The sequence below is a fragment of the Calidris pugnax genome, unplaced genomic scaffold (genome assembly GCF_001431845.1).
Source record: "Calidris pugnax isolate Ruff unplaced genomic scaffold, ASM143184v1 scaffold144, whole genome shotgun sequence".
Classification (NCBI taxonomy): domain Eukaryota; kingdom Metazoa; phylum Chordata; class Aves; order Charadriiformes; family Scolopacidae; genus Calidris; species Calidris pugnax.
Window position 1 is genome coordinate 62,265 of NW_015090911.1, and position 26,224 is coordinate 88,488.

The window sequence follows — 26,224 nt, forward strand, 5'->3', positions numbered from 1 at the left end:
CTCCAAACGTAGCACATCAACTGGAAAGCCAGCTCCACTCTCTCAGGAATTCCTGAAACATTGCACTTTTTGATAAGCACTAAACCTGAGGCAACTCTTTTCTTTAGCCTAGCACAAAAGAAAAGCAAAGAGCCCCACATTTGGCGATTTGCCCGCATCCACTCACATACCATTTCGGTTCCAGTAAAAGCCCTTAAAGAACGAGAGGACTCACAGGCTCATCTGGCATCAGGTACCAAATGAAACAGCCAACTTCTGCTGGTAGTTAAAAGGCTTAGACACTGGAAACATAAACGCTGTTTCAGCACTTTGCAACAACAACTGCAGACTAGACACTGTCAAAAGTACTTCAGAGGTTTGTTTTTTAGCAGCTGAAACATTTGTCTGACAACTATAGTTCTCCATCTTCCTTATGACTCCGGCTGATATGCAGAGTAAAACCTTCTCAAAATCAAGTCATTAGCAGAATCAATGTTGAATTACTTCCTCCCCCCCTCAAAACTACCAAAAGTTATACAGCTGTTTGCAAACTATAAAAGCCATCTACACATGATCAGTATGTTTACAGTAATTGCCACTTGTCAGGGCTTGGTTTAGATCTGGATATAATGAAATAAAAAGTGTAGCCCTCAAGGCATTCTCTGCCTAATAATATGTAAAAAGCTAAGCATCATCATATATTATTTAAATTATAAATATAATAAACCATGCTGCTGTGTTAGATCTCTGGATGAAAATTACACTGCAAATTGACTGGAAGTCAAATACAATTTCTTTCCCCCTATGTAGCCTACAAAGCTATACTTTTACCTGGTTACAATTATATTCCTGTATGGAATTCATTTCCTAAAATACAAAAACCAAACCCAAAACAAACCCAGACTTCTCCAGATGCTACTGTGAATCAAGCATGTAAAGATGTGCATTTAAGAGCTCTGAATGTCTTAGCAAATTTTAGAGATGACAGTATTGGCTGGGGTGGAGAGCACTGCAAGGTGACCAACAGGAGCCAACTGTTCTCCTCTCACTGCTTTATTCTGCACTTCTCTCTGCTGCGTTCCTGGACAGGAGCAGCCACACGCTGGAAATTTTAGTGTAAGAAATGCCTTATGCCACACATATGCTTTCAGTTTTGGAAGTATCTAGCCATACAAGGGCAATAACAGAACATAACAGCTCACAAAAAACGTCTTATGTCTTACGTTAAGCACCCTGTCACATAGCAAAGTTTCAAGTAACCTGTAGAGGAATTACCTGCACTACAAGGGTGGTGGCATGGGGGACAACTGCAGGAACCGACTTCAAGCACTTTCCCAGACAAAAAAAACCCCACCACTCATGCAGTTCCCTCTGTTCCTATTCTTGGACATTCAGCACTATTCACTAGAACCACTGCTCAGTCCCTCCTACCCCACCTTGTCCCATTTTTCATCGAGCACAATGGTCTCCATGCTACTGAAGTCACCTGGGAGGTCAAGTGTCAGATCCAAGAGGCTCCTTTGCTGCACCAAAAGGGTTCTGCATTTCCCAGGTCACCACAATTTACCTCCACATCCCTCCAAACCCTGAACTAGCCCTGTGAAACAAAGATCATGCATCTCTTAGGAACAGCTCTGTCAATGCCTGTAAAGTACACCAAGGCAGGACTTGGGATGATCAGACTTCCATGCCTGCTGCAAAGAAGGATCAGCAGCCAGCCATTCCACTACACGTTTGGCCATTCCACTACATGTTTTCTGCATCAGGCACACAAACAGCTCAACCAAGCATCACAACTGTCTCTGAAGACCTCTGCATACCTGACCCTTAAAATTACTCCTGCCTGCTCAGCATGGTACCCATTTACTGTTAGTTCTGCTGCAACACAGAATATCCTGCAGATGTCCAAAACCCCTCGGCCTGTAACTGTCTCACTGGAAGCAGAGATTTACACCATGTGCTACTCGAAGCGAAATGCCAACATGCTTGCTTTTTTTAATGCCAAACACCTCAAACTCAACAACCCTTAGACCTTAAAGGACAAAGGACAGCCTCTTCTCCTATGCACCAAACTCACAGACAAGTAACATCACTAGCATTCAATTTAATGTTCACACAAGCACTACCATCTTGAACTTGTTAATTTCAAGGAGAATCCTCACAATGCTCTTTTAAATGGGAGAGTTTCTTGGAAGTACAAAAACAGAACTGCAAGCCCCCCACTTTTAAAAAGAACACTTTAGTGCACTTGAACACACCCCAACACAATGCTTATATTCTAATAAGGAGCTCTTACTACAAAGATGTAAGAGAGGAGCCCTCCTTCCCTGAATAGCAACAGCCAAGCAATGACACAAAGATAAGAGAATCCCTTTTAACTCCCACTTTGCACCCACCTGTTAGTACAGTCATGAATACCTACACTAATTGGACTGCCTTCAGAACTTTAGAAAGCTTAATTATCACCTTTGACATCAATTAGGTCAGCAGAAGTTGGTACTTTCTGAAACCTGCTGGAGAACAAGACAGCTCACTTACCACTGCTGTATGAATTTAGGAGAAGAAATCAAAACCATTACTATCTCAGTAACTAGCAGAATCCACATATAGTATCTGTGACATCAATTATACATGCTTTTGTTTCAAGTCAGATTTAGAATCAGAGGAAGTGGAAAAAAAAAACCATTCTCCACAAGGAATTCCCTCTCTGAAACAGGGTACCTTCAGCTACAGATTTCTTGATGCTTGGTCTCCTCATCTCTTGGCCACACGGCTGAAGGACTTCAAAGTGCTTTAACCTTAGTCTATTATCGGTATCTCCAACATTAAATGTATGCATTCAAACCAAACTAAATCTTAGCAGCAGGGCAAGGATCTGTCTTGAACAGTTTGCAATTCAAGACACTCAATACAGTTCCAAATTAGCATGCTATGCTTTGAAGTTTGGAAAAGTCATCCCCTCCACCCCCCAATTACCACCACAAATAGCAAGAGATTTCCTACAAATTCCGGTAACAGAAAGTATGCAAGTCTTGTTCTGAAGGTTACTGTTCAGCAACACAATGTGAAAAAGAAGCTTTAAAGAAGAGATCACTTTTCTTCAAGGGACTTTTTGATATTCCCAACATTTGAAGTGCTCAGGACAAAGCTTGCAAGCTTTCAGCATCAGTGTTGAAGTACGACATCACACAACTCATCTGGGTATAAAAAAATTTATTATCAGAATGCTTAACAAGTTATCCCCTCTGTCTCATTTTAAGATAGACAACATTTATGCTGATACACAGCATTGTCAGGAGTCCTTAACCTTCCTAACAGGATACATGAGAGCTATACAAGTAGATGGCCGTCATCTACAATAGAAACCAGCACCATCAGTGCTCAACTTCACGTGCTACAAAATAAATGACATCATATTGATTTTGCTAATCCTTTCCAAATATTGTACACTCCAAAACAAACCTGTGATTTAAGTTGATTAGACAACACTGACAACCCAGTCAATGAGTCCAAGAGCGAAAGGGGAACATCACCTAATCCATTCGTGGCTTCTGCTCTGGTATCCCAGGAAACCAGCTGCAGCTGCTTGGTTCAACTTGTGTACTATGGCAAAAATGTCTGCAATCCAGCTCTAATAACCAGCATTTCTACAACTGCTAAGTAGCATCAATAAAGCAGAGCAGCAGCTCCTCTATAGAATCTGGAGCATGAACTGCACATGCAGGAGGAGCATGGTATGTCCGGGGAGCCAAGGCACTCCCACCTCAGAAATGTTTTGGCCAGGTCATCAGGCACTTCCTACATGAGATCTGCAGAGACAACAGTATAGAACCGAGCTCACTTGCACAGAGCAGCCTAACGAAGTAAGGGAGCATGCCATCCCAGGATATCCCAAGTCACTTGGTTCCCTTCCTTGGAACGAACACTAGTGACTCCTTGGCCATCTAACTCAAGAAAAATTTCCTTAACTTCATTAAGTACCTGTAGCTCTTTCCCAAAATAGAAGCAAAAATCATCAGCTGCAAGACTTTGTCTGGCAGCATTTCATTTGTAATTTCAATGTCCTAACAGCCATGGTCTCCAGCTAAACTATTAGGTCACTAGCTTCTAGACTAGTCGAAACAACATAGAACAGTCTAAAAATCCAAATTTATTTCAGGTGCTACGTGTGCCATTTCAGCCTGACACTTCATAGCCTTGAAGTGTTCATCTGTCTGTACAGGAAAGATACAGAGAAGACAGCAAACCAACTACCCACACTCCAGAAGTCAGCTTTTAGCCTCTTGGATTCTTCTCAGAAGATGCTTTCAGATAGCCGTATCTAGTCCTATATTATTTTTCAGTGTGCTACACAGTTCAAGTGGTACTTACCAAACTGCTATAATGCAAAATGAAAAAGGCTGTAGGGGAAACAGAGATTTACAAGGTTAACTGAGAAAGTCAGTCACTCACCTTCCTGCTAACATGAAAGATGAACAGTACTGAGCTGCACTGTGGTACTCCCAACCAAAATGGTCTGCAGAGACCTCAGGTAGGTCTCTGGTGTCCATCTCTACACATTACTTTCAGCATCTCATCTGCATGCACTGCAAATTGTTTGCACAAATGCCTATATTCATTTACAAGGGATGACCAAACCACATTTAAAGCCTTTCTTTTGTTGTTCTGTTCCTCCCCATCAAAATACACAATGCAAGTTCAGCTGCCTTAGGTTTTTTTATTAAAACCTACCAGGCAGTATCAGGGACAAAACAATGGACCGAGCAGACAAACAATTGTGATTTAGTGCATAAATCAGTATTGGGAAAGACAGCAAAATTAAAATATGACAGTTTGATTCAAGTATCAACTGCTGGGAAGTAACTTCATATTAGTGCCAAAACCAGATTTGGAGATTCTTTCAAGCTGATTTTCTGTACAGTCAGCTTCACTCTACTGTAGCACAAAGAGCCTGTCAACAGTGAGGAGGCATTTTAAAAATAACAGAAAACGTTACAGTGAACTCATTACAGCACTGAGGAAGCTCAGGGGGGACTATATGGTGAGCACAGGTGGAAAGTAGTTTGAAAAGGAGATTAAAGATGTGGCTTGGACTTCTCAGTTTGGGAGGGAGATTTTAATTCCAAGAAGGTATTGTAAAGAGAAGGCAGTACCCTTGCAATCTTTGTTACGGTTGTCCAGGAGAAGTGATAGTAGAAAGCCTCTGCCTCACTATCTGAAAAACTTCTATTGAACTAAGTTCAAAATATCTCTAGAAACATGAACTTGTGTCCACGTTTTTCTCATTAATGAGGATGTCTTCCTTCCCCAGCCATCTTTGAAGAACATGACGTATCTTCTCAGCATCAAGCTTGCTCACTACCAACACGCCTTCTCCCCACTGCTACAGATGTTTGAGGTGGCAGCTATCACGATGCTACATGTACTGTTCTGCTTGTGCAAATGGCTGCAGAGTACCAGCTGTGGAGGGAAACAGCAAGGCACTGGAAGCTCAATGCCAAAACAGTCCCAGAGCTTGTCTACACTTATAGCTTTAAAAAAAACAAGTGAGGACCAGCAGGTACCGAAAGAGCAGCTAACCAGTTGGACACCAAGCAGGGCAGCTCAGGGTCCCACTGGAGTACCACAGGGAACGTGCTGTCACGGTAGGACACAAGAGGCCATCAGAATCAACCACGTCAAACAGATTGTTAAGAACCAGATGAATAATGACAGCATGGGCAGCACTGTCACTGGCATTTGAACCCCTCCAAAACTAAAATGCATGAACTGTTGTCTCCTACTTCTTACACTCAACTATGGGTCTGATAAAGCTTCAGTATTCTAACTTAAGAAATGCTTCAGCATCAAAACACTGTAAGCCCTAAGCAAGAAGTGAAGTATAGACCAGCAGAGGCTTGTCCTCTCACCGCTCCGGGCACCACCTGCAGCCACGTAACAAACTAGCCAGAAAGCCCTTCAATTTTAACTTAAATGCTTTATTTTGGAAAAAGTGACAACTTAAACCTTTATTTTTGGAGTTAAGTGTCAACAGTTCAGGATGTGTAAGGATACACTTACACTGAGCAGCCACTTGGTTCTTTCAGAAAGTGTGGGATATACAGGAAAAAATCCAACCAGGAGCCTTTGGTTACTACTGAAATCCTGAACAAATCCTTGTTACCTTTCCTAGGAGAAACCTCATGACAGGACAATTTTGTATACTGTCAGCTGTGGGTTTAAGTGTTGATAAACTGAAAACTGCATGCATACATGTACTCTCTCAGTACTCTTCTACTCTAGGAGACAAAAAAACAACCAGGGTTTTCCTTCCTTTTCCAGCCTGAGCAATATCTTAGCAGCTGTAGTGCAGGGGGACAGCAACAGGGAAAAATAATCTAAGCAAGTTAAATTAGTGACCTACCTGCTTGTTTAGTGATAAAGGCAGCCAAGCCAGCAATTTTTGACCAGATTTAGTGATCACCTGATTTACAATGTAGACTTCAGAAGTATGGCTTCGGCACCACACATGCCTCTACAGAGGATGTCATTAACATCCCACATTTAACTTTTTGGGAGAGTGGAAGCAGCAAGCACTCACCAGAAGGCAGCTCTTCCACAGCCTAGTTACAGCAGAAAAACGCCAGCCTTTGCAGCACACTGGGCTTTCAAGAGAGCTCTAATTCACTTACATTTGCATACCACAAGCTGTACAGTAACCATCGTTTTTGCACCTCATCAATAACCACAAACCCCTTGTTGCACTTCTGAGCTGGGTTAACTTTGCAGGTTTTTGAGCACCTGGCAAGTCACAGCCTCGTTGCACTGGACACTACACAATCATTAACACAGATCTCGCCCTTGAAATACAACAACTGCACGGACTGCCACCTGCAAAAGGGGACAAGTTTCAAAATATACTCCTTTACACTCCATATGAAGGGATTAACCTCATTAGAATACCAGATTGTTTGCTGCTCAAGTTACTTGGCAGTATTTTCAGTTAGCCTCTCCCCAAAAGCGAGCGTATCAACGTATGAAAGCAGAAAAAGATTAATCAGATGCTGAAATCAACACTGGGCCACTAGCTACAAGGTCAGCTCCAGGTGCTTTTCAAAACACCACAGCAAAAAAACTTTCGAGTCAATTTGGGCTTCATAGGGAAAAGTAGTTTCTCCTGCTGGCAAGGTGTCTCCTGTGCTAGCAGTGAATACACTGGCAGCTTTGCTGAAGATCCAGTATGTTTTATGGCTTCAAAGTGTTTAACAACAAGTATCTGGAAGACATCTACATAATTAGTTATTGTTTAGTGTTGCTCAGCAAAGTCATGTCATCTTTTCAAGACAGAAAGCCTACAGAGATACAAAGGTTGAACTTGCAGCCTGTATCAGCTGCAAGTGGGACAGCATTTCAGGCCCAAGGCTCCTGGTCTTCCTCAGAGCTAGAAACTGAGGAGTCAGATGCTGGGGAAGTGACCTCAGGAGCATCCAAGCAATGACATTTGCAGCACAAGCTCCTTGATGTTTGCTGCAACGGTGCCCAGCCTTGCAGGGCACTGTGTCTGCGGATTTTGTATTTCACATAGGGCCATTTTACCAGGTGCAGCCATCAGGATTAAAATGCTGTCATTCTCCTATCAGCAGGGAAAAAAACCAAATAAATTTTCCTCAGCAAATCCAAAGCAGGGTAACCCATACCACGCACTAAGCCATATGTGCTGCAGGGTTCACATTCATTGCACAATCCCTTCTGCACTGGACATTGCAGCCTATATTATATGGGGTTTTTATGCTTCTGCTCTAATCTCCAAAATAAACATACAAGGCAGCATATCTAATTACATTTAATCTCATTTGCTTTTTTTACTGTGAACAGTTAGCTTTAAACACAGCTAGTGCAACATCTGATTAATGATCATGGAAGTCTGCACCACTAGTTCATTATCCTTACAGCTCAGTAGTTTAACACAAAAAGCCATAATAGCAAGATTTTTAATTTGCAAATTAAACACTGACTGGTCTGACATTCTTGTACATGTTATCATAGGACATTAAAGTTGCTTCCAATGTGAAATGATGTCTTTAAAATCACAGCTTCATCCAGGAGACAACTGACTACAGCAAACTAATGAGAAAATTTCACTGGAAAAAACCTAAGAATATGCAAAAAAAAAAAATAGTCACTCAGTGACAAAGCGTTTATAAGGATGGATTTTAAAGTAATCTTCCTGTTACACTGAAAGATCTTCTCCCAGAAATTCATGACTAGGCAGTGATCACAGAGTAGTAATAGGTTGAGGGTACCTCCTTACCCTATGTGAAACAGAAGAGCCCTCCAAAGAGATAAGAACAGATGTTTAAACAGGAAAAAGGATCCTGCACTCTCCAGAAGAGATTAATTAATAGCTACTTACAAGTAGCTCTATCCTTAGATTTTCTGGACACTGTTAGAACCGGATAAGCATTGCATGTGTGAGCATGCCAGGTCTGGTGCTTCCAAAGCGAACCTCAGGAGACAGTGCTGACCTGGGGACCCACCCTGGGAAACTCCAGGTGGAAAGCCAGGATTCTCCACACGTTCCTCCTCAGTAGTGCTCCGTGACCTGCCCAACAGAAGCAACAAGGAAGGAAATGCCTTGACACGTCCTGAACATTGAATTCTGGGAATTTAATACTGAACTCAAGGTTACACGCAAGCATGTGTATGAGGCTGACTCAGAGCCTGCCTGAAATCCTGTACATGACCACTTGTACCAGGCGTTTGTTCAGATGATTGTCCTATTTTCCTCAAAAAAACCCACAACACTAAAATGGGACACCTTATTCAGTCAGCTGGCACTGGGGCATTTAGCCCAAAGGCACTTTAACTTGCATCCTCCACCTTCTGGGTGGATGCCCTACCCTAAAGGGCATGAAGCACAGCTCTCTTCAGCTTTCCCCCTGGCGTCAGGCCACTGCCCAGACAGGAATGCAAAAGCCCAAGCCAGAAGACAAAAGGAGCCTGACTGCTCAGAGCACAGACCCTGGAAAAAGCTGTCAGGATTATAAATATTTCACACTGGAAAGTGAGCTGACAAACAGGAGCAATCCCTCCTTCCAGCTGAGCACCTTAGGCTACAAAGGCACATTCACACACTGCTGGCTGGTTTTGGCCCTTCCCCACCACACAGCCAAGAACCCAGGGGGCAGAAGTTTCAACAGGGGGAAGGAAGGCTTCCACAGTATAAACTCAGTCTGATAACTATGTTACTCACCCCCAAAAAACAGAAGATATGGGCTTAGTCCCTTCAAGGTGAGGAGGGAATTGAACACATATCCAAGCAATAAGCCAAGGTTGACCAGTGCTTTTGGCCGAGAGCCACGTATTAAATTTCTTGCACAAGCCAAAGCCCTGAGGAGGGCACAGTTGTCCTCAGACAAGAGATGGCAGAGTCTCACTATGAAGCTGAGCACTTAAAATAAGTGGGGTGGCCCTTAACACCACTCTTCTCTACTGAAGTTGTTGACACTTCAGGCACCTCTGCACAATTTTAGTTCTTTACCCTACTTACCACAGATTGCTCTAAAACTGTGATAAGAGTTACAAGGCAAGATCGTATGGGATAAAAATATTGCAACAAAAGCATAGCAGGGATTATTTAAGAAGCCTGTATTATTCCTTAACTTTAAGTAGAACTTTGACCTTGAACAACCAAACTTGCCTAGAACAAATGCATCTGAGAAAAAAAGAACAAGGAATCAAAATCACAAAGTGAAGGCCTCTCCAGCATCCTAGCAAAGCTAAACAACCTCCGGATCAGACACCCAAGATGTCTGAACACCAGTTACCGTTCCTCTTTCATCATAGCTATGTGGTAGGGTATGGGCATGGGTAAACAAAAATCACAGAATGGGATCCAGCAATGCAACTCACAAATTCGCATAGAACCGGACACAGATGCTTTGTTTTCTTTGTGACTGTGAAGCTTCCTTCCATTATGGAGTACAAAATACTCCATACTTCGGCAAGGAGGCTTATCAAGCACTCTTAAAAGCCTCCTATGTCAAGTGGGAACACAACAGCTTGGGAGCTGAAGAAGAGATCCAAGCTCAGGGCTGGCAATCTGGCTGAAGTGACCAAGTATCCTTCCGAACGAGTTCCCACTCGCTGTTCAGCATTAATACCAAAATAAAAGCATAACAGGTCAGCACAAAAAATTTCAAAGGTTTGGTCAAGAGTTAAACAATAAACAATCACCTGTGTTTTGATAATTATTGCTAAGCAACATTAAGGCCAACAGGTTAGCAGAATTCAAAAGGGATTAGGCATTATATGGTTAATAAGAACATCCACAATTACATTAGCTAGGATGAAACAGTTTATAAAAGGATTAAAGGAATACCAAGCCCTGTGGCATGAGTCAGCCACTATATCATAGATAAATTGTTCTTTCTGATTGTTTTGCTTAGCGTAGAACAGTGGAAACCATGCCCATTGTTCTAGCAACTGTTAGCTAAATCACACCAAGGATTAGGCTACAGTAACCAAAAATCAAACTAGATTTCACTTGCTCAGGTTCAAGCTTCTCTAGTGGGCTTGTTCAACTGTGTATTATATTTATCTTGGACTAAAATCAGCTCAGGCCAAACTTTAGCTGATTTATATTCACAAATGCTTGCAACACATTAAACTAGAATTGAGACATTTAAGTCACAGAAGTTGTTGTGATTCACCCTCAAAGCCAGATCATCACAACGAAACTCCCAGACCATCACAATGAAATACCTAAGTAAGCAATTCCCTGCTGATTTCAGTAACCAGTTACTACCTGAAGCTAGAGGGGGGAAAAAACCCCAAAGGTTTCTAACAAAGCTTGCCTTGTCCTGTCCTAAAACAGATCAACCAGAGAACCAAGACCCTTCTCCATTCAGTAGAAGCTTTGTCACCAGTGGTAGGAATACTCACCCCTTTTAGATGAGTTTAACCACTTTGACCTCATACCTTGGACTCCAAGCTTTTGGCCCTTCGCAAATCTGATAGACTAATTAAAGATGTGCAGAACCCAAATATTTTTTTCGCAGCCTGCCCTCCTTGTGTCTACAAAGAGCAGCTTAATTTGCCATTAGCCCCATGAAACGGTAGAGGAATTCAGTCAAAGGAGCTATAATTACCAAGTCATCTCCAGCTGAAGTGTCAGCTACCATATGCTCTCTTCAGAAAACCCAGACTACTCATGTGCCTAGTTTATAAAGCTCCCTATATCAAGCTTCATTTTGACAAGAGGGTGGTTTTGATTGTACCAGGCCTTTTTGGAAATTTGAGCTGTTAAAATAGTGAAAGGAGACAGATTAAAAAAATAGCTGATCCAAACAGTAGAGCAAGTCCACTGCAAATACAGAATTCAAAGAGTTTACATCAAGCACTTCAGGTTTCATCCCATACTCCCTCACATTTTAAAATTAAATATTATTTGCCCACTATAAGAAAGATTTGGAAAATGTACCATTCTACTCCCAGAGGTGATCTGTGAACCTTAATCTGTTGATCAGTGTCAGATGAAGTCTCAGAAGCCTTAAGAAGTCTGAAGTCTTGTATCTGAGATTAGCACTTTCAGTGTAAGAACACCTTGAAGGGTCAGAGGGAGATGTGAGACAGGTTAAAAGCTTGTAAGCCAGAAAGAGGTGAACAAACTAACGAGGTATTTTTGCCATTGCTCTTTCAGCAAAAGCTACTCGTAAATTAAAAAAAATAAAAAAACAACCTACCATCGGTATCTGCATTACACCAGGGACTGCAATTTTTAACTATAACATTTCAGTACTGCAGAAGCTGATGTCACTCGCCAAGGAAAACTTCCCTCTAATTTGGCAAGGCTTCAGAAGTCCAAACAACTATGAATTGTAACACTGGCTTACTTGTTAGTACAGGAAGTTAGAAGAGATTTTGCCTATGCTAAACAATATGGCTAAAAAGAAATAGCTGTTCAAATGATCAAAGCTTTGAATGAAATAATCAGAGCGCCAAACTGCATCTTCATCACAGAAATGTAGATCTGCCCAGCATCCTGATCACTACCAGTAGAGCCAAGTATATTTTAAACATGCAAGTAAAAAAACCCTACCATATATATAGTGCCTGTTCCTATATCTGTAGGGTAGGATTCTTCCTAAGAGAAAAAAAAACAGGGAAAATGTCATAGGAAATTGATCCTGCTACCAGTTTTCACCACTTACTAGCCTTTGCAGCAAAAAGTAGCTTATGAGTTTTCCACTTCCATTTGAACGAAGGCTTTCACTACGAATTTTCACAAGTTACTACACAAAGAGGAGCTCAGATATCAGCTATTAGATGAGAAGCAAAAAACGTACACCTAGTCTTCTGTAACTTCTCCAAGCACCTGGTGTTCTGCTTAAGATTCAGTGCCTGTAGAAATACCTGTCATAGTTGGCAGTTCAGAATATGCTTGTGGCAGCAGGAAACAATTGGCTCAAACTCGGCTTGTTTTATTCAGTCAGGCTTTCTCTGGGGCTTGGTGGTTTTTTTTTTTGTGCCAACGTGAAAGAAAATTAAGTGCTCCATAAGGAAAGTAAAAAGATCAGAACTTAGCAGTTTTACCTACAGAACCACAAAACAGCACATGCAATCACAATTAGCAAAACACACATGGTAAGGTGTCTCAACTTCTCACCACAATAAGCACTACAAGGACCTAAGCCAATCCCCGACACAGTTGCAGCTCCCGCAATTTAGCTCTGACATGGAATACGATTCTCATATCTGCTTGCATATAGAGTTTCTCTTGCACTGGGGTTTGGCTGCAATATTTGTAATACTACATCAAACAGCGGGGCTGCAAAATGAAGCACTCCAGGAGCACTGGCATTCACACCACATTCAGAAGCCACTTTTTTTGGGAATGAACACACCCTGGGAGGTCAGTGATTCTCCCCAGGGATCCTGCTTTGTGCAGCAAGAGGGCAGCCAGACACACTGCCAAGACACGGGAAGAACCATCAGGGTTGCATCATGCAGGAATCCCACCACGGAAGGCAGCAGCTCCCTATTGTAGTCAAATCAACTCCCTGTGAAAACCTCAAGGTGCTCATCACTCCTGGTTCTTCTGTCAACCCGTCGCCATTTCTCAATCTTAACATTTGCTAGCTATTTTCCTAGAGATATTTAAGTGACTGCAGTTGCTAAGACAACCGCTTCATCAACACCAGCACCTCAGCTCATCTATCTTGGGCTTCCCTTCCGTTCACCATGACTTCTAGGAAATCAGCTGCCAGAAACAGTAATTTTAAGATCTGGCTTTTTTTTTTTTTAAAACTTTTAGTAGCCTTTGAGATCTTCTGTCCTAATAATCTCCAGTTCCTTTCGTAGGAACAGATTTGTTTTAACTATACCCTCAGAAGTGGTTTCCTGTAAAGCTGGAAGAAGTCCGATAGCTTTAATTCCAAGGCACTGAGGTGATGAAGTGGAAGATGCGATCAGAGGTATACATCCAAACCAGGGTTACACACACCTATGCTGTCACTTCCAATAACTCACTGAAATCTCCTTCTGTTTTGTTGTCTGTTACCAAGAGAAGCAGAGAATGACTCAATATTTCTTATAATACTTACCAAGCTGAGCTAGGCACCTTGAAACGCACGCCCATATGGGTGTCTTTTAAAAAAAAATAATAATCACAGAACTGCCACAAAGAAATTAGTAAGTGGATAATCCCTACAGCTATATGCATGTTTTAACTAAGGGAGCCTTAAGCTGGCAGACTCTCCTGCCGTGGCAGCCATGGAACCTGGTGGCCAATTCAGTTAAGCTCTGCAAGCAGTTACGTCCTCCTAGAAACTGTGTGATATCTCCTGAGTTTTACAACAGTATAAGTAAGGGAAATAAGACCCTGCGTAGCCCTCCCCTTCCCCTAATTCATCTGTGTAAGACCCAAAAAGGAAGGCATCACAACAAGAGCTTTAATCATTATTTACATCTTATAAAATACGGGATAAACCAACAGAAAAAACAGTTAAGCCAGGTTTGGTTAAGTTCTACCAACACCAAAGCTACTGGTGTCTTTGCACCATACCAGTATCTTTGTGGCCCTCGCTGCTGTGAGTTAAAGATCTACAGCTGCAACTGCACCAGCTTTGCATCTGTTAGTGTGGACACTGGCACTGGTCTAACCATGGCAACGTGGGATTACGCATGGGCTGCAAAAAACCAGCTCCTAAGCTGGGTCAATTCACAACTGGTGTTAAATATCACATTGTCACTACCAGATCACTGCTGTGCTTGAGGCAGGTCAAATGGGCCATTGCTGCAACGCAGACACACTTAAAGCACTATAAAGTGATCTCCACGGTTTAGTACCGCGGACCTTGGTGGCTTGCCATGGTTGACACAGCGTCATTGGAGAAAGCCCCCAGTATTCCCTTCACCGCATCTATTAATACAAGGTTAGCATAACTAGAGCAGGAGACAACTTTATATTCTGCCTGAAACTCAAAACTCGACACGGCAATCACATTAAGCTGTGACCAAACATTATTTTAACAAATAAGTACGGTACAACAGCATTTATCAATGCATTTATAATTAAAGCAAAAGAAGCCTCCAGCAGTTAGAAACACCAGCTTCCCTTATACAAGGAAAGGTACCTGCAGGTCAGTTGTGCTGTAGTTTTCTATTTAAAGTGCTTGCTAAGTGTAGAATTTGGCTTCCTGCCCATGTGTTTTAAGCTCAGTGTTGTGGCATAGCCTGGGTAATTGCACTTCGGGTGACAAGCACAACAGAACTTGGAGGCATGTCAGTAATACACTCCAAACCTCATCGTCACTCACTAGAACCAAATCTTGCCTTGGGAAGGCACCAGCTCCAGGAGGCACCACACCAGGCAGCTTCCCCAGCCGTGCCGTGGTGCTGCGAGTCGTTTCACACCTCCACACTCCACATCAAATCCCACACGCCGCTTTTGCTACGCTAAGAGGCTTTATTTTGAACCTGCTCTTCAAAGCAGAGGGGAGAAGACCTGGGGTGGTGGTAGGAGAAGAGCACAGGGGCTGGAACAATTAAGAGAGTGCAAGAAAGAAATCCCAGAGGTGGGGGGCAAAGAAGTTGGGCAGCTGTGAAATCAGCGCAGACCCCTCTGACATTTCAAATGACGAGGCAGCCAAGGCATTTCTCTGCCTCCTCCAAGGAGAAGTTTACCCAGATTCTCCCTGATGCACTCTTTCCGAGCATTATTTGTGAAGCCTGCATAGCACACGTCTCCCTCAGCAAGCCTACATACCCCAGGCCCTGACTCGATGCCTTTCTCTGCAACACCAGGAATGTCCCCCTCTCCTCCCCCAGGTTAAGTTACACAACCCCAGCTTTATTTTTTGCTCATAGAGAATTGCTGCAGCTGCCTCACGGACAAAGTCTGTGCAGAGGAGTGTGACTTGTCAGTACATCAGGATCTGTGCTGGGGCGCTTCAGGAAACTGCTCAGGTTTTTATTTTTAAAAACCAGGAATAAGCAGAAGTCCTTAGTCCAAAAATCTCTTTGCTTTTGTGCTTAAGCAGCCTGAAAGCTATTCACTTGACAATTTCTTCAGCTATTCCAAATTTAAGTGCTGTACTTGTAAACATACAAGTTGAATTTGTTTTGGAAGAAAGCTTTCCCCTGTGCTATTTATAAAAAGCAAAATGCTTTCTACCTACAGATTTAGTCAACTATGCTATTATAAGATAGGCCCATTTTATGTAAAAATGTTAATTTATCCAGGATCATGAATACGAACCCATTACAGATAAGACTTTCAGTCCCTATCCTGTTTACTAAATTATACTGCCTCTTACTGTTGTCAAAGAACATTTTGGCCCTACCTTGCATTCAGCCAAAGCTGTACAAAGCCCCCATACTTCTACACGACTCTTCCAATCCCAGCCCTGTGTCCTTCAGATGAGGACCTCTTACACTCACCAGCAGACCTAGAACAATGCACTGCATTGGCTCTTTCATCCTGTTTGTGCAGCATCCACAGACTATTCTCGACAAGTGCCACGCTTCACCCACACAAAGGGCCGAACAGATGATGAATTCTGGATTGTGCATCCCTTTCACCCGGTCTAACGTCGGATGGTAGCAATTCACATTCAGAGGAAATGTGACAACAACAATATTTAATGGCTTTACCAAACAGAGCTCAACCAAACATGTCCCGGAGAAAGCTTTGCTGGCTGCTACCTAGCCGACGACAGAAGTTGGTTGGCCATACAAGCAACCAGCAACAGACACAAACCTTTCTTGGAAGGAAGAGGCTGATTTCACATAAACCCTCTTATCTCAAGCTGACATCACCGAGCTATTAATCTGCAAATTAAGATCCAAATTCAACACATCACCCAAGCAGGCTTTAGGCTCCGCCTAAATTTTGTCACCCTCAGTTTTTCTGCATTACTACACACATTGTAGTCTAAGATGACTGAAGTCCCTTCCAAGCATAGCAATTCTCCTTTCCAGTGTCACCATCATCTTCTGCCGTAACACACCACCTTCATAATTTTATTTTCATAGAAAGATTTAGAATATAGTTTAGACCCACAACAGTGCAAAAACCTCATTATTAATACCATGTTTGTTTGAGGAAACATACTGTATCTGCTGTTCTTTCCAGAGCACAGAAGTCACTGTTCTATACTTAATAAAAGAAGGGAAGAAAATGCCCAAAACTTATACCCCCTGCTATGAGCTAACGCATGCCTGAAAAAACAGCTAGATCACAAATAAACTGGTGCGTACAATAGTTAAAGATACAGAACTGATGTAGCCTTCAAACACTTCAAGAGTTTCTTTGTATCCACTAAATCGCAGAGGTTTGCGAGATTTGCTAAGTACAACTCACAGGTTCTCCCTAACACCACCTGCAAGCATACTTCTGTTTTAATAGCAGAAACTAGCCACTTTAGAAGCATTGGTTAAGAGCAGGCAGGTCAAAAATACTTCACCGCTCTCTTGGAAATAGGTGAAAGTCATCCACATGCTCAGCAAATCTAATATCTGCAGAGGGAAAGATGAAACAGAACAAGACTGAGACACCAGGAGCTCTAATCAGGTCACATGTGGTAACCTTATGTCAGCCCTCAGTCATGACCCAGTCAGTGCAGGACAGGAAAAGAGATGGAGGAAGAGGGAGACACCTGAGATGGGCATGGATTAGCAGAGACCCCAAGACAGATTAAGATGTCTGGTACCATCATGATGAAGGTCTTTTGCAATCATAAGCATACTAGAGCCTTCACACCTCCGCTGTTGCAAAGCCAACCTCACAGTATGTGGCATTACCTACCTGGACAGCAGGCAACATCTCTAGTATGGTGCATGTGCTGCAGATTGCTGAAGATAACCGCACGTGACATTTCACTGCACCCCCACGAGGCCTGGGAACAGGCAATGACCTGCTCTGGGATGGTTACTCACAACCATTACCACAACCTGACCTGATCCACCACTTATCAACGTGCCTACAACCCCCAGCAGGCAGCTCTGCTAAGGTGGACAGCACATACCTACAGTAGCCAGCCCAGCTGTGGTCTCCATGGACATTACCATTAAGCAGCATGGCCTTTTGCAGCTCTTGTTGATTGCCAGCGTGCTACTTAATTGTCCCTTGCAAATAAAATATGGTCGAAGAGCCCAAGCAGAAGCTTATCACTCACACCAGAGACATGAAACAAAGTGAACAACTAAATACATAGTAAGAATGGGATAAGCTTGCAGCTTGGATAAAAAAAAATAATGATTAACTTCAAATGAAATTCAAGTACCACCTCTAACAGCACTAGAAAGAAAGCAGCCAAGACCTTCTTACCCCATCCCTCCTTAGTAGCAGCCAATACAACTACATCCTCTTTCCAACTGGAGAATAGCCATGGATGATAAGGGTTCGAGACCGAGAACTGTGTTATTACTGTCATTTAAAATAGATGTCCCAAAGTGACATTCCACAATGACCCTCCTGAGGGCCCTCCTTTAGCCCCTGATGTGTCCACCCATAATCATCCGAGAGTCAGAAAAAACTTCAGTATTAACAAATTTTCAAAAAATAATCCAGCCAGTTCCAAAACGTCAAAGCCCAAGGGTTCACAGACTCAGTGAAGTGTATCCCATCTATCCAGCTTCTCCCAGTAGTGCCACTATTTCTGTTTTTCAGGACAAAGGCAGCCAACTTCTTCCACACAAATGAAAGACTGCTACCAGCAGGGGAAAAAAAAAATAAATCAGTTAAGTTTCACAGAAAGCATATTAGTCAAATTTTGAAGCCTTCAGGTTTCTGGCAGACACTGAGAAATGGAAATCATTCCATATGTTGGTATCAAAACTCTCATTTTTGCATACTCCAATGGAGATCGTACAGCAATATAAATGCCTAGTTGCATTTAGAAGTTCACTGGTCTTTCAAAAAAGAAGTGACAACAGGTCCTCTGTAGAGAATTGCTTAAACATGACTACAGTTCTCTTAAGAAACAGCCACTTGACACTTACAGAACTGTACACAAGAAACATTACCATCATCCACTGAATTTGAACACTAAGTTTTCAGCAAGAGTTGAGCCCCAGTGCCTATTCTGCATGGCATTTTGGGTAAGAGCCACCACAAAAAAAAAGAAAGAGAGGTTAGGCAGAAATCCCACTGAAGTGGCAATATTATTAAGAACAGACAAGGCCTTTTCTCTCCACCTTAACCAAAAAGTGGCATGCACCTTCATCTGAAACATTTGGGTATGGCATTTTGTTACCACATGAATGACAACTTAGAAGGGATTTAGATAAAAGCTACAAGAGACTTAAAAGGTGCAGAAGAGGCATTAGCCTCTCAAGTTATACTACTTAATGCGCCACTGAAAGGCATTCAGCTACTAAGTGTGGGTACACTTACTATTCTGCAAGAGAAATAATCAGGAGCACCTAGATGAAATTCAGTTTTCTTCAATACATTATAAGAAGCCCATTCTTTTAATAAAGGTGGGTGCTTTCAGAGATAAGTTATTCTAGCCAAGATAAGCAAACACTTGCACACCAGTGTAGTCTACATCCATGAATTAGAGGTTTACACAAGCAGACTTTATGCAGGAACAAATGCATCTTCACAGAACGTATTTAATGTCAAGGCTACTCCATCCCATGGTTTTTCTTTTGATAAGGCCAAAGAGGGTACTGCAAAAGAGAGTATTATTCCAGCCTTTGCCTAGATCTGACAGCAAAAGGTTTCTAGCTGCAGAAATGTCTAAGGATTAAAACCAAGAATTTTTGCACAATGGACAAGTGCCTGTCACACAAGAACTGAATCAAGTGGCACAACTGGCTCAACACTGGTCTTTGCGCTCTTAAAATACTCTGGCAAAGGATTTTGCTTCTTAACCCCTCCAAATATTTTGCTACAATGAACATTAAAACATATGTTTGAAATACTTTAACTAGGATACATATCTTAGCTTGGGGAAGAGTCACATAGCTATTACAAACATGTCCCTACTGCTATCAACTTATGTTTCCATCTCCCAAGGAAAAGCCTTTTACCTGAATTTCTAAATTACTTGTATAATTTTAAGACAGCAGAATAGACCAAAGGGAACACGTCATGCTTCTAGTACTAAAACCTTAAAGAGCAAGACACAGCCTGTCTGCTCACCAGCTTTCTCTTTAATTACAAATACTATGATATCTGAAAGTGTCACTTAATATAGCCTCTTAATGTTCCCCTTGTTTTCCAGGTGACATCCTCAATAATAAAAACCTCTAACATCCAGGAAGTCTTAAGATCACATTTCTTAAAGTCAAGAAAGATTCCAAAACAGCCTACATGGACCCCAATCCAGCAGCTTTATCACCTTTCTCCTATTTGTAGGAGCAAATAGGAGCAAATACTTATGCATGTTAAATGTTTCAGAAGATGTAGAGATAGGCAGTCAACCAGTTTGGCTCATCTTGGCTACTCATGCTTCAGGGGAGGGTACACAATGCCAAAGTTATTACTATTACACTGGCCCAGTGGGATGAGACATTCTCAGGAAGTCACTACCACAAAAGCTTAGTGAGATTAACTGCAATTTCTCTAACTCTTAAGGCTGGATAGAACACTAAGGTTTTAAAAATGAAGCAGCAGTCTGGAAATAGCAAGCTAATTTTGTGCACGTGCATATATGTACGCACACATCTGATCATGCGCAGGCCCAAATTATAAGAGGACCTGCTATGTTATGAGTCACATCACCTCTGGTTCATCTGCACTGCAGTCCATCTGAAACTCTGCTGCATTTCCAACTTTAACTCAGTTACACCTCAGAGTTCAACAAGAAATCCCCACCGTTTAGTCCATGCTATTCATTACTATGAATTCCACATGACAGCCATAAACTACACAGCCAAACTGCATGCCAAAGGTCAGAGTTAAGGTTCTGTAAGCATTTGGGGTTTTTTTCCTGGCATTTCTTACCCTCTAGATGCAAAGAGAGTATCACGCAGTAGCCCTGAAGCTCTATTGCAGAGAAGATACCAGGTGTGAACAGATCAGTATGTAAACCAGCAGGAAGCGTAAGCAGGACATCAGAAACAGCGAGGTTGAAACATGTTTGACCTCTTGAGAAGTTACTCATGTGGTCCCACACTCAGACACTGACACAGTATCACTGCAATGCTGGAGATCTTAAGGATTTAACCAGGTAAACAAAAAAAATTAAGAAAAGAACATCCCTGTAACACTGTAGAGTCAAAAACTTCCACTAATTCCTATACTATGAACCAGATCTAAAAAGCTATCTGCATGCTTTTAGTTTTATTATCTCTTGAACAGATGGGCAAAAAATTTCAAGAGGCACAGTTCTTTGCATTGTTATCCCAGAAAAAAGCCCAACTTCATGTTGTTATTTCACCTTATCCAAAGATCCCTCTGTGCAAACTCATGGAAACACATCCAAACAATGGAAAAATTATGCAAACTGACAGTGCTCAACCTTTCCAAATGGAAAGCTTTCCATTTTTATTCTAATGGCAGAGGTGGGCTGTGCTACTGCTCTCTTCTTGCCATACCACACGACCTCATTGCAGAGGCTAGTATTTCCAGGCAGTATCAGAACTGGAAATCACTACCTTAGCATAGACAATACCCTACCTGGATCAGAGCAGTCCTAGGGAAAGAACTGGGAGCTGGCTACCATCATTACCTTGCCTATAGCCTCCTGAGGACAGGCAACAGGGGCTTCTGCGGGGCCCACAGAGGTAGCCATCCAAAAAACTATACACAGAGTAAGGGTCGATGGGATATTCCTCCCAGAGCTAGAGATCATAACTGTGCCTATGATCAGTGAACCACCATCAGGAAAAGTTTCTTGCCTCCCTGCCTGTAGTCAGCTTGGTAGCTCCTTCACTTTGGAGATAGCCTGCTCTGAACGGGAGCTCCTCAGACCCAGAGCAAGCAATTCCAGGCTCTATTCAGCCACAGTTTCACATCCTGTTGTGTCTGCATCAAACCTGTGCTTATTAGCTTCGGTGATACCTAAAGGCAACAAAAATAGAAGATTAAATACACTAAGAGAGAAGCTCTACAACACCTTGCAATGCAGAGGCCTGCAGAAGGCAGCTTTTGTGCTGGGAGTACCACACATTTTTTCCTTGGCACTGAGGAATATTTTTGTGGAGTTAAATGTTCTACCAGTTACATAATACTGAGTGCTTAAGAAACTTCTGTTTGCTTAATTTTAAGATTTCTGGTAAGTAGCCTCTTTTACTAAACTTTTAAACATGGTGCTCATTCTTGACATCACTTATCCATAAGTAAATTCCATATCAATTTCCTGCTCTGAAAAAGAAAAATAATTCCCATGCATTGCAAATTGCTTTGAAATCAAAACAAATCACCTGGATAAGATGAAATCCAACAATACAGAATTCTAAACAGCACATGGCTAATGAGTTACAAAAAGCAAGGAAAACTATGCCTTGACAAACATTTAGCTCCCAAATTGCTTGAGAAAACTAAGCATAATGCTTGAGGTTCCCCCCCTCAACTTAAGTGCCAAGACTTGCTCCTTCAGTTAGCAAAAATACCTTATGAAATAAATTGCCTTAAACTATCAAATAGCAGCTCTAACAATGCAGTTAACTCGTTTCCTTTCATGCTAGGTGTATTCATTTTCATCTACCCAGCCTAAATCACCTCTGAAGGAGCTTTTAATATTGACTCTTGCTCTACATTAAATATGCTTCTTGACACAGCATACTTGGTCAAACTGTGCTTCTGGGCAGTGCTGTGTGTTTAATAATGAAGTTTCTATTTGTATAATTTCTCACTTGCACCTTCCCTGAAAGGTTGGCTACCAGCACAAGAATACCATTCAACTATAAAAAATGAGAAGAATTTCCTTTTTTATAAAAGCAATCAAAAGCCATGTCACTAAGGTGCAATTGCGCCAAACACGCAAAGCATTGAGTAAGCCATCAAGAAGCACCTTCTAATAGCTCTACAAGTAGCCTGAAAACATCACTCGATCAAAACATTGGGCAGAGGTTTCTCAGCCTCCAGGCTCCAAAGGCCCAAGCATCACAGTGAGACACTGGATTTCAAAGCAGACAGCGACTGATCTGCTCTCTGGTCAACTGAGACGGTGAAAGTTTCACCGTGCACAAGCCTCAGGCATTGAAATCTATCCCAGCTAGGACCTACCATCACCAGATCACAGTTTGATCACCTTTGCTGTGGTGGTCCCCATTTAAGTACCAGCTGCCAAAATTAAAGGTGAAGAAGCCCTCCTGCCACATCACAAGTGAAGAACTCTCTCATAAGCATCCTGGCATAAAGGTGGCATCGGTGAACTGCTCACATAGTTCTGCAGTCTACAGCACAATCTGGTTCTCTACTGCTCAGGCACTGCCTGCAAAACCAGAAAAAGAAACACACACATTCCCATTGTTTCCAGAGCAATTCAGAACTGCCACATAGTGCAGTGGAGCCTCATCTAACGACCTGTCTCAACACACCACGTCCTTTGCAGCTGACCTAAGAAAGCAGCAACTGGCACTACCTATGACCTGGTCATGAAGCATTTCGTTCTCAGAAAAACAATCCACCAAAACACAACAACTGCATCAGCCATGAGCAAATCAACATCTGAAGACACACAATGTCCACCCACCTTTCACCCTTAAACAAACTCCAAATGAGCCAGGGACCAAAAATCAAGTTCACCTATTGCAATCAAATAACTGTAGCCCAACACAACCGACTCTGCCAGAAACTTTAGTCATAAACTGGGAATTTCTTGCTGACAGCAGAGGAGGGACAGACATTTACTCTTACCACTGGACGTTTCTGGAGGACTTAATATCACTGACCCTGAGCTACTTTTGCCCCGCCAGCAAGGAACATGAGGTAACTGGTGCACAAAATAGCTCAACTCCTTCCTTGGGGGTGATAATCTGGAGCACAAGCAAAGGGTCTCCCAAAACATTATTCCCAGTTACACTGAATAGCTACATAAAGTCCTCAGGTAAGGCAAAGATTGACAGGGGTGAGGACAGCTGTGCAGAAAAACCTGGACTCATGACAACCTCCACTGCAGAAGTGTACCTTTAGCTGACTGCATCGGGGAGGCTTGTGGTTCAGGACTGCTCCTGCCCCTGTTCTTCACACAGGGGCTGCTCCTGAAGGCTGCAGCCTTTTCTATCCAGCTGGGAGATCCTAAACAATGAAGTACTGCAGCAGATCTCAGCACGCTGTATTAGTTGATAAAATGTGCCAAGATGCTGTGCCTGAAGTTTTAAGAAGCCCCTGACTTTATTACACTCAGCACCAAGGTACTGATAACCTACCTACCCTTTAAACAAACGTTCAGGGCTAGGTGTTTACTGCTTCCATTTATCCGATGCTAGAGTTACAGGATTAGCAACTGAAACCAGAATCTGTTGAAAAGTTGAACCAGCTTTTAACAGCAGTAGGTCCTGTCAAGGAGGTGCAAAGGGAGCACCTTCCTCATTTCAGTTTATTCAGCTAGTTCAGCTGCCCAGAGAAAAAGGTCGTATTTCTCCAAGAATAAACAAGGTGCCAAAAGCTGATGTTACCAGCTCCAAGAGCATAAATCCAGCATTTGTGTTCCCAATCAACCATCATTGGCACTTTCTTTATTAAGGTCTAAACACAGGTTTTCCTCAAAGTACTTATAACTTGAACTTAACTAGAAGCCTTTGCACCTTCCCCTCCAGCTCCTATTCTCAAACCACACCTCAAGTGGAAGAAAATTCCCAAACTCTCATCACCACAAAGTTTAAAAAAAGTTACATCCTGCAATAGCGTATTTCTAATCCTGCTTACCTCATCTTAGGGAACTAAAAAGACAAAACAAGATGAAGCTAGGTATTTCATCAAGCCAAAAAATCTGAAAAATAAATCAGATGACGATCTTAACTAGTGCTCACCTCACACATACTATGAATATATCACAGAAGTCATCCCACCAAATAAAGTTCAGGGTATTAAATCTAATCTCTACTTGATTCAGTAAACCAAGTCTAACACATCTAAAGTTTGCCTGAAGGCCCATTACAAAGAAAAGCAAGAAAATCACTCCTCAGGACAACAGGGCTCCTCCCTAGGGACAGAATGAGGCTCTAACACCACTTTTTTCAGTGGCTGAGAATTTAGGATGCATAACCAAAAATCAAACACTACCAGTGCTATGCCCTGCTCCTCATGGAGGAAGGATGAGGCAGAGACAACATATGACAGACTCCAGCCATGCTGCTTGAAGGGAATCCCTCTGCTGTGGAAAGGTGAAGGCATCATGAGATGTTAGTGTCCCATTCTCAAAATAAGTATCACAGGATCAGTGAGAATAGTTTAAAAAGGTATAACAGTTCAAGGATATCAAATACCAAAAAAAAAAAACCCCAAGTGATATTATATTCCTGATACTGAGATAAGGCAACCAGCAATCTTGCCTAAATCTACACTTGTTGACACATATCCTCAGATTATTTCAGAGACTGCCCCAGCTTCTTTCCAGGAAAAAAAAGATACAGTCCAGACAGGCCCTCAACCAAACAAAAATATTTTGACCCATTGTGATTTCTTTGAAAAAAAATGGATGAGTAATCTAAGTGCAGGAAGAGGTCGCCAAGCCATTTGGATGTAGAAATGACCCAGTTACCAACCCAAGACTAGAGTGACTTCCTGAATAAGTAATAATGGAGGTGAGTCTAAGAATATACCTATCACACCTACATGAGTAAGCCAGCCAACTCATTACAAAAGGCAAGCCTTGTGCCAAAGACTTCCCTTCCTTCAAAACAATGAGGCCAAACTGAATGTGACTCTAATGTATTATTCCCCAAGCTACAGGTTATTTTGGTTTTTGTGGAACAAAGCTCTTAAACCTTGACCCAGAGAGGCCAAGAAGCACTTAAGATGCACGTTAGCCAAGCAAAGAGATCATCCAAAATTTTCTTTTACAGTTTGACAGAAACCAAAGGGCATGAAGTGGGAGACGCAGGAGCCACCACTAAAATGGTTAACTCCTGGGAGAAAAGAGCTGAGGGGGACAATATTTTGCCAGAGACCATGTGGACATCAAGTGCAAAGGGGCATGCCAAATGCAACGTATCTTCTGCAGGGGTTCTTAATTGGTCCTTTTAGTAAAAACTGTTCCTCCAGTTGTTTTGAGAATTTACATCTGCTCCCTTTAGTTCCTTGCCAGACCTCTTGCCCACTGCATTTACAAGGGGGGAAACAACAACCACGAAAGTTTTTTTTCTATTAACAGGAAGGTTGAGAGAGGAATTGAAAGCATTTATCCTACCTTCACCAATTAAGTGCTGCCATAGCCCTTCGAAGGCCACCCTCTAAAAGTTGGGAGAGGAAGACAGGGAGAACAAGGAGGGGACTGGAGGGGAGGGGGGTGGATGTAGAATAATAACGACAACCAGTCCTGGAGCCCCTGAAGTTTTGAGGGAAACATAGTCTTTACCCGGAATTAGCCATCCCACACAGGATGCTCCTGCACGGCGAGCGAGGCTACGGAGGGGAGCCCCTTATTTCCAAACGAACACACACATCTGCACGGGAGCCAGGTGGGAAGCTCGGGGGGCGGGAAGGAAGAACTCGCACCCCGCCAGGGGCTTAGGAGGGGAAAAATCACGGCGGGGGCTCCTCTCCCACGCCACATGCCGAGGGAGAGGGAAGGTCCCGCAGGCCCCGGCCCTGCCCCCGACCCACCGGGCAGCACAACCTCCCCCCGGCCCCCCCCCCGCCGCCACA

The 26,224-nt window shown here is 42.6% G+C and overlaps 1 protein-coding gene across 3 annotated transcripts in view; it reads right to left on the reverse strand.

The window, feature by feature from the left end:
* The window catches only part of UBE2R2 (ubiquitin conjugating enzyme E2R 2), a 53,325-nt gene that overhangs the window by 26,707 nt on the left and 394 nt on the right, over positions 1-26,224 (reverse strand). The window contains exons 1-2 of one of the 3 annotated variants that reach the window (XM_014949381.1): positions 15,901-16,153; positions 8,484-8,560 (exon numbers count right to left, since the gene is read on the reverse strand). The exons of 1 other annotated variant lie outside the window; for it this stretch is intronic. In XM_014949381.1, coding sequence (XP_014804867.1) covers positions 8,484-8,560; positions 15,901-15,955 — 132 coding nt within the window. In that variant the 5' untranslated portion in view covers positions 15,956-16,153. Of the gene's footprint in view, positions 1-8,483; positions 8,561-15,900; positions 16,154-26,224 lie in introns of those variants that run through there. One more of the 3 variants, XM_014949380.1, reaches the window with a different exon arrangement.